Here is an 8,303-nt window from a genome sequence, read left to right as displayed (position 1 = left end):
GCCGGAGCCGGAGCCGGGCCGGTGCGGGGGCACCTGAGTCCCGCCGCTCACCCGCCCGGCTCCCCGATGCCGCGGACGGTGGCCGTCGTCGGCGGGGGCATCAGCGGCCTGGCCGCCTGCTACCACCTGGCCCGCAGCCCCCAGGCGCCCAAGGTGAGAGCGGCCGGCGGGTCGCGCCGCGCCGCGGGGTGGCCGCGGTGGCCCCCGGGGGGGCTTTGTCCCCCTTCCCGGCGTGGGGGTGACGGCGCCCCGGGGCGGCCGTGGTGGCCCTGGTGAGATCCCCAGGGTGGTTGTGGTACCCCTAGGGGGACTGTGGTCCCTAGGGTGGCTGTGTTGTCCCCCAGGGCGCCAGTGGTCCCCAAGGGTGGTATCTAGGGTGGCCGTGGTCCCCTGGGTGCCGGGGTTTCTCCCCCCTCTCCCTGGGGTGGGCCTTGTGTCCCCATAGTGGCTGTGATCCTCATGGTGGCTGTGGTGTCCCTGGGGTGGCCGTGGTCACCTGGGGTGGCCACAGGTGCTCTGGGGTGTTCCTGGGGTAGCCGTGGTGTCCCCAAAGGGGCTGTGGTGTCCCTGGGGTGCCTCTGGCGTCCCGGAGTGGCCCTGGCACCTGCTCCCGCCCAGGTAGTGCTGCTGGAAGCCAGCGCTCGCGTGGGCGGGTGGCTCCAGTCCACCCGCACCGAGGACGGGGCCGTGTTCGAGCATGGACCCCGGGGCATCCGGCCCGTGGGCGCCGTTGGCAGGGACACGCTGCACATGGTAGGGGCTGCTGGGTCGTGGGGGTGGGGGTCTCTGTGCCGGGAAAGGGGCTGGGTGCTGGAGTCAGGGGGGTCCTTGGGGCTGGGTGTCAGATGCTGGGGAGTCTCTGGGGCAAGTCGTCAGGGTGCTGGGAGGGAGGGATCCCCGGGGCTGGTGTAGGATGCCAGGGGTCAGGGGAGTCCCTGGGTGTAGGGTGCTGAGGGGGGGTCCCTGGGGCTGGGTACAGGGTGCCGGGGGTCCCTGGATGCAGGATGCCACGGTCAGAGGGGTGCATGGGTTCAGGGTGCCAGGACCCAGGGGGTGCCCAGGGCTGGGTGCAGGGTGCTGGGGTCGAGGCTACTGCGGGGGCAGATCCCACGCCCTCAGCAGCATCCAGGCCCCCTCTGGGCTCCGGGGCCCACATGGGTGCTATGCCGGGCGCCGTCCTGCCCGTGTCCCCGCAGGTCTCCGAGCTTGGCCTCGAGGGTGACATCCTGCCCGTCCCTGGGGACCACCCGGCTTCCAGGAACCGCTTCCTCTATGTGCGCGGGGCTCTGCACAAGCTGCCCTCCGGCCTTGGGTAGGTGCCCAGTGGCGGTGCCGCCACGCTGCAGGGCCAGGCCAGCCTCCGGGCTCATCCCAGCACCTTGGTGTCCTGGCAGGGGGCTTCTCCGGCCGGTGCCGCCCTTCTCGCGGGCCCTGTTCTGGAGTGGCCTGCGGGACCTGCTGGCACCCACCAGCACCCAGCCCGATGAGACCGTGCACGCCTTCGTCTGCCGGCGCTTCGGCGAGGAGGTGAGAGCCTGCGCGGGGCGATAGCGCCGGGGGCTTATCAGGGCCCTGCAGCGAGGCAAAGGGGCCCGCGGGGCCGGGCGGGGACCGTCCGCAGCCTGCTGTGTCCCCGCAGGTGGCCGACATTGCCGTGGACAGCTTGTGCCGGGGGGTGTTTGCCGGGGACTGCCGGGCGCTGAGCGTGCGCTCCTGCTTCCCCGCGCTCTTCGAGGCCGAGCGGCACCGGCGCTCCGTCCTCCTGGGGCTGGTGCTGGGCCGAGGTGAGACCCAGAGCTGGGGGGGGGCATGTGTGGGGTGCCACCCCCAGCATGCAGGTACCTGGAGGGGACACCCCAGCACTGTCACCTGCAGTGTGCTGGGACCTAGGGGGACACCCTGGCATTGCCAGCTGTGCTGTGTAGGCACCCTGGCACTGCCACCCGCAGCATGCAGGGACCTGGGGGGGGACACCGGCAGTGTGCTGGCACCTTGGCGCTGCCACCCACAGCATGCTTGGGACCTAGGGGACACCTGAGCACTGTCACCTGCAGCACATGGGCACCATGGCACTGCCACCACAGTGTGCAGGGATTTGGGGGGACACTCCAGCACGGCCCCCTGCTCTGTGCAATGACCTGGGGAGGGGACGTGGGTGCCGGATCGGCCTCTCTGTGCCGCAGGGAAGAAGCCCGGGGCCGAGTCGCCGCTGAGCCGGCGGGCGCGGGCCGAGCGCTGGAGCCAGTGGTCRCTGCGGGGCGGCATGGAGAGCCTGGCCGCGGCGCTGGCCGCCTTCCTGCGCCAGCGCGGCGTGGAGCTGCACTGCCACGCGCCCCTGCGGCGCCTGCGGCGGGACCCCGGTGGCGGCTGGCAGGTAAGAGCCCCGCGCGCTGGCTGTCCCTGCTCGGGTCAGCAGGGCTGCTCCGTGAATCCCACGGCATCCCGCTCTCACGGCTCCTTCCCCGCAGCTCGCCCTGGCGGACGGCACCGTGACGGCTGACCACGTGGTGAGCGCCATCCCGGCTGGAGGTAGGGGCACGGAAGTGCCCGGACACCTGGGTCCCCTGTGCCGTGGGGGTGGGCAGGAGCCGGGGGGAACTCGCCTGACGTCTCTCTGCTTCCAGCCCTGGCTGAGGTGCTCCCCACTGAGGCCGAGCCGCTGGCGCGGGAGCTGCGGCACATCCCCGCCGTGGCGGTGGCCGTGGTGAACCTGCAGTACGAGGGTGCCAAGCTGCCCGTCACGGTGAGACAGGGGCCTGGGCCACCCCAGCACCCATGGGTGGGCTCCATCCTGCTTGTCACCGGGCTCACTGCTCTCCTCCCTGCCCAGGGCTTCGGGCACCTGGTGCCCTCCTCCGAGGACAGTTCCCTCCTGGGCATCGTCTACGACTCGGTGGCCTTCCCAGAGCACAACCGCTCGGGTGCCGCCTCCCTGCGGCTGACGGTGAGCGAGGCCTGCATGGGGTGGGGGGGTGTGGGGGGGCCAGGCTGCCGGCAGGGGCCTCACGGGGCTGTGCCAGTGCCACAGGTGATGCTGGGAGGCGCCTGGTTCACACAGAGCTTCGGGGACCCCGCAGCTGTGGCACCGTCTCTGCTGCTGCGCCGGGCTCAGGATGCCGTCCGGGCGCACTTGGGCCTCGAGGCGGCCCCATCCCACTCCATCGTCAAGGTGCACAAGGTGGGTGAGGGCACCGCAACCGCGGGGCGGCTCCAAGACGAGGGCCGATGCCTCCCAAGATGGGAGCCAGGCTTACCGGCTGCTCCTTCCGCAGGCCTGTATCCCCCAGTACACGCTGGGCCACTGGCGCCGCACAGGTAAGGCCGGGGCCGGGGGGCCAGGCTGTGGCGCTGTCACTGCCGCCGCGGGGGCTCCGACCTCCCCCTCTCCCCGCAGAGAGCATCGGCCGGTACCTGACGGAACAGGGGCTGCCCCTGAGCCTCGTCGGRGCGTCCTACGCCGGCGTCTCCGTCAACGACTGCATCGCCAGCGCCAAAGCGGCCGTAAGCCGGCTCCTGGGGCAGCCGTGCTGAGCCAGGACCAGCCTCCCTGCGGCACCCAGCTGGGACACCCACGCCTGCTGCCCTCCTGCTGTGACACCCGGGTCCCTAGGGGGTGGCAGAGCCGGGCTGAGGCTACCCAGGCCCGGCTCTCTGCTCTCCCGCCACCGACCAGCCCCACGGCAGTAGGACAAAGTGGTTTTTTTTTTAATTGAAAAACCCTTATAAAGGTCCAGGGAGTAGCTCATAAATAGAATAAATAACCACACGCCGGCAGCAGAGCCTGCGACTGGCTTCGGGCACACGCGCCCCAGCCAGTGCCGCCTGCACGTGCCCAGCTGTCCCTGGCACCGGGAGCGCGTCACCCCACCAGCCGCAGGCAGCGGCCACAGCTCTGATCCCAGCTCTGCCTCTCCCTGCACCCCTTTCCCAGGGGTTTTCCCCCCGCCCCCCGCAGTCCCAGGCACCAGCCCCACGGCCAGCAGCTTCCCCCGGGGCCGTTCGCCCTGGGCTCGCTGCTCCCCGCAGTCTCCGCGGCAAGGCCACAGCGCGAGCCTGCCCCGCGGTCAGCAGGGCTCTCCTGGCGCTGGTTCCCCCGCGGAGGGCACCTCCCGGCAGCGGCCTGACGGGGGTCCCTTCTTGACGCCAGGAAGAGCCGGTTCACGGCAAGCAAGTCTTTGGCGGGGGCGAGGGGGGGAGGGCGGCGACAGCCATCGGCTAGCGGGAGCCCTGCGGCAAGCTCTGGTTCTCCCCCCGCGCGGGAACGGCCCCTTCTGCTGCTGCGGCCAGGCTGGCACTGACCCCCGCCACGGCCGATGCTGGGTCCAGGTCAGGCTTGCCCTTCCCAAAAGCTTTCGGGCTGCGCTGGCTGGCTCCCAGCGCCGGGGGGGAGCTGGCCTTCGCCCCGTTGGCATCGCCGCGGGTGCCGCTAGCCACCGCCTTGCTCACAGGTTGGTGCGTGATGCCCGTGGGCCCTGGAGACACTCGTGGGGCCAAGGCCTGGCCGAACGCACCGGGCAGGTAGAGCCCCTGGGCCCCCCAGCCCATCGTGGCCCGGGGCAGCTTGCGCAGCATCTCCTGCCTGAAGAGGCTGGAGCTGCTCTGGTACCTCTGCCCCTCGCGGCCAGGCACGAGCCCCTTGYGGCCCTGGCCGGCGCGCGGGTCCGTCCCGATGTCCACCGTGAGGTTGGTGTAGAGCGGGTGCAGGTGCTTGGCCAGCAGCGTGTAGGTGAGGGAGTTCATGCCRTCCTGCGTCCACATGCGCTGGGTGCGGATCAGCAGGTCGAACCTGGAGGGAAGGGGGAGCGTCACCGCCCGGCCCCCGCGGGTGCCCCAGCCGCCCCCGAGCCGCAGCCCTGACCTGTGCGGATTCTCCTCGTTGCCCTTGTCGCCCTTGTGCTTCACCATCTTGTAGTGGCCGATGGAGATGGGCGGGCGGGCGATCTTCATGCCGGCCAGGCGCACCCTGCAGACGAGGCCACGCGCGTCACGGCAGTGCCCCGTTGCACGCCTGCGACCGCCGACCCACCCCAGAGCCCCGCTCCAGGCAGCGGGGGCATTGCCTGCATCCCACCTGCCCGGCTCTGCCGCCCTCGAGCGCGGCAGCAACRGCACCCGTACGCCCGTTCCATGCGGGAACGCAGTGGGAGAGCCGTCCCGGGGTGCTGGGGCGGCAACGGACACTGCCTTTCCCGGCGACGTTGCCCCGAGGACCTACCTGAGCAGCTGGTGCCTCCCGGCAGGACACAGACATGCAGCGTGTCCCGAGAGCACGGGGTAAGAGAAGAGAGATGTGGTGAGGGGCTGAGGGGGCAGCCGGGAGGGACGGGGCAGTGCCAAGCCAGCTGGGGAAGGTCCCCAGCCCAAGGGGAGCCCCGAGGGACAAGACGGGACAGGAAGGGACAGCCTGCCACCCCACAAGCTTGCCGCCACGGAGGCCCACATGCACAGGGAGCCAGCAGCACGCAGGGCCGCGCGGCACCTCACCTGGTGGCAATGTCATCGTCCTCACCACCCCAGCCCCAGTACTCGTTGGGGAAACCATTGATCTTCATGTACTGGTCGGGGGTGAGAGCTGAGACCCCCCCGAAGTACTGTGGGTACGGCAGGCTGGGGAGAGAGCAGAGAGCCGCTGAGCAGGGAGCTCGGAGCCCAGCTCCTGCCCTGAAGCACAGGGGACAAATCCAGCGAGGGTCCAGAGCTGGACACAGCAAGCAGGAGGCTGGACCCTTGCCTCCCCATCCCACCACGCCCAGGCAGCGGAGGGGCTGTGCCCGCTCACCTGTAGCCGAATTTGTTCATGGCAACGGAGACGTGCTTGGGGTTCCAGGGGTCACACGTGTAGAGGTTGTGGTCGTTCTCAGGGATGAGGTCCACGTCGTGGAGAAAGAGACAGTCCCACTCCTCGTCCTTGAGCGCCTCCTTCACCCCCACGTTCAGCAGCTTGGCCCGGTTGAAGGTGGAATTTCCTGCCTGCGGAGGGAGGCAGCTGGGCGTGGGCCGGTGTCTGCCAAAACCCGGTGCCCACTCGAGCCCCAGGTGCCCGCTTGAGGCCGGCGGGCGGGCAGGGAACCCGTCTCACCTGGTGCACCACGTAGATGCCGTACTGGAGCTGCTGGCGCTGCAGGAAGGGGTGCAGGTAGTAGAGCAGGTGGCCCAGGTGGGTCTCGCGGTTGCGGTGCGGGATGATGATGGCCGTGCGGGACCGGGGCTCACAGGTGGAAGGCTGATAGCGGCCCCCCTCGCTCACAGCCGGGTTCTTCGCCTGGATCTGCTCTAGCGTGGGCACCCGGCTGAAGCTCACCATCAACGGACCGACTGCACGAAAGGACACGCAGGCTGGCGCATGCGCTGGGGGATYGGCACCCACGTACGGCGCAGCACCCCGGCACCCCGGACAGGATGCRGTATCCCCCTCGCCTACTGCGCCTGGACTGCAGCCTGCTCCCAGGGGTGGCAGCGGGTGAGGGCACCCCATGGTTGCACGAGCTCCCGGAGCCCCCCAGGGTGGTGTTTCACCAGGAAGCGCAGAGATGAGGGCAGCTTCATGCTCGGGGGACTTTCCCAGCCCCGCTCGGGATACTATGGGATCGCCCCAAGCTTCGCACCTTGCTCCTAGGCAGCCAGCCTGGCCCTTCCTGCCAAACCTGTTCTTCCAGGCCGGCAGTCGATCAGRCCAGTCCTTTCCCGGACTCCTCCAGGGGTTTTTGTCACCTGCCRGCAGGCACTTTCTCTGCTGTACCTGCTCCAAACAGTCAGGCAGGTCCAGAGAGCCGCGGGCAAGTTGGCACCACCTGGGAGGGTCTTGCAGGGCTATCCCTAAGGTGCCGCAGCGTGCGGAGAGTGCCGGAGGGCACAGAGGTGAGGAGGGGGCAAAGTCCAAGAATTCAGACCAAAACCTCCCTCCACCCAGAACCGCGCTGAGGGCGTCACGGTGACCTTCAGGCTCCGAGAGCTGCAGTAGCTCCAGGCAGCGTTTGGCCACCATTTCCCCTCCCCGAGAACAAAGCGAACGCGGCTCCCTCGGTGGCAGGCACCTCACGTGTCCCCCCCCCCCGTTTTCGTGACAGGAGCCAGCGAGCTGGTTGTTCTCCTTCACCCTCCGCCCCCGTGCCCCCACTCACTGAGGTAGGGTGAGCGCTCAGGGCAGTAGGGCAGGGGCTGCGCGGGGTCGCTGCGGAAAGGCTCCCGCGGCAGCAGGCGGCTCAGGTTGGTGTAGATGTCGTGGGTGCGGGAGTAGTCGAAGATGGGGCTGGTTTCGCGCCCGAAGATGGAGGTGAGGTTGCGGAAGCCGCCCAGCGAGAAGTAGGCCATGAAGGCGAACTGGAAGCCGATGAGCAGGGCCAGCGTGCAGGGCCGGTCGAGCAGGCGCCGCAGCATGGTGGCCGGAGACGGCGGCGCGGCAAGGGGCAGCGAAGCGGCTCTACCTGCCGGGGCGGCAAACGCGAGCGGGTGAGCGCGGCGGCGCGCTCACGGCCCCGTCCGGGAGGGCGTCCCCCTCCCCCGGGCCTCCCCCCCCCCACGCAGGAGCCCGCAGGCGCCCCACACCRCGACGTTTAAGGGGCGCGAGCTGCTCCTCGTCGCCCAGCCTTGCCTCCTCGGTCCTCGCTGCGCGGTGGCGCCGGTCACTGGGGTGTGAGGCGGTTCGTGGGTGCTGCGGCGGGGCGGCCGCATGGCGCTGCACTGGCGGGCGCGCCGTGGCCGAGYGGGAACGCTGTGGGAGAGCGGGAAGACGGGGTCAGGCCTAGGAGGAGCCGAGCCGAGGCAGGGCCCCACGGTGGGGGGGGGGATTCGGCCCAGCTCGGCCACCTCCGGCCCAGACCCTGGGGGCTCCAGGCCTGAGCCCAAGGGTGGTCCCGGCTCTGATCCCTTCCCTACCTGGGGGGCTCCGGCCCCGACCCCGGCTGGGGGGGGGGTCCCAGCTCCGATCCCTTCCCTTTGCCACCCCTTCGGGCTCCAGCCCCAACCCTGACCGGCCCCTGGGGGGGGGCTCCGGCTCCGATCCCAGCCCCAACCCTCGGTGGGGGGGTCCCAGCTCCAACCGCTTCCCTTCCCCCCCCCCCGGGGGGCTCCGGCTCCATCCCCACCCGACGCCAGGGGGCTCCGGCCTCGATCGCAGCCCGGTGTCCGGGGGAGGGGGGAAATCCTGGCTCCAATCCCTTCCCTTCCCCACCCTGGGGGGTTCCCCGGCCCCGGGAGAGCGGCCGCGGGCCCGGCCGGCCCCCAGCACCGGGCAGGGCGTTCGCGCCCCCGGGGGGAAGCGGCCGGGTCGCACCCGTCCCGTCCCGTCCCGCCGCGGGCCTGGC

The 8,303-nt window shown here is 70.8% G+C and overlaps 3 protein-coding genes across 8 annotated transcripts in view; 2 read left to right on the top strand and 1 right to left on the bottom strand.

Moving 5' to 3' along the window:
* The window catches only part of USP21 (ubiquitin specific peptidase 21), a 20,984-nt gene that overhangs the window by 7,004 nt on the left and 5,677 nt on the right, over positions 1-8,303 (top strand). The window lies entirely within an intron of this gene.
* Positions 10-3,731, top strand: PPOX (protoporphyrinogen oxidase). Of its 6 annotated transcripts, none has more exons than XM_026079080.1 (12): positions 11-153; positions 619-753; positions 1,197-1,312; positions 1,395-1,527; positions 1,622-1,784; positions 2,184-2,374; positions 2,469-2,529; positions 2,625-2,743; positions 2,831-2,944; positions 3,029-3,178; positions 3,273-3,315; positions 3,395-3,731. In XM_026079080.1, exons 1-12 carry the CDS (start codon positions 67-69, stop codon positions 3,529-3,531), a joined length of 1,449 nt encoding a protein of 482 aa, XP_025934865.1. In that variant the 5' UTR covers positions 11-66; the 3' UTR covers positions 3,532-3,731. The 6 variants fall into 6 exon arrangements, with proteins under 6 accessions (XP_025934868.1, XP_025934865.1, XP_025934867.1 ...); XM_026079082.1 differs by having other exon boundaries at positions 12-153; positions 1,640-1,784; XM_026079083.1 differs by lacking the exon at positions 619-753 and having other exon boundaries at positions 10-153.
* B4GALT3 (beta-1,4-galactosyltransferase 3) lies at positions 3,685-7,693 on the bottom strand. Its single transcript, XM_026079085.1, has 7 exons — positions 7,592-7,693; positions 7,122-7,424; positions 6,080-6,315; positions 5,780-5,970; positions 5,485-5,607; positions 4,859-4,963; positions 3,685-4,786 (listed from the first exon to the last, which is right to left on the bottom strand). Exons 2-7 carry the CDS (start codon positions 7,375-7,377, stop codon positions 4,216-4,218), a joined length of 1,482 nt encoding a protein of 493 aa, XP_025934870.1. The 5' UTR covers positions 7,378-7,424; positions 7,592-7,693; the 3' UTR covers positions 3,685-4,215.

Source organism: Apteryx rowi, unplaced genomic scaffold (genome assembly GCF_003343035.1).
Source record: "Apteryx rowi isolate R43461 unplaced genomic scaffold, aptRow1 scaffold_492, whole genome shotgun sequence".
NCBI classification, from domain to species: Eukaryota; Metazoa; Chordata; class Aves; order Apterygiformes; family Apterygidae; genus Apteryx; species Apteryx rowi.
Note: the sequence above shows the minus strand (reverse complement) of the source record. Positions and strands in the feature narration are given on the sequence as shown.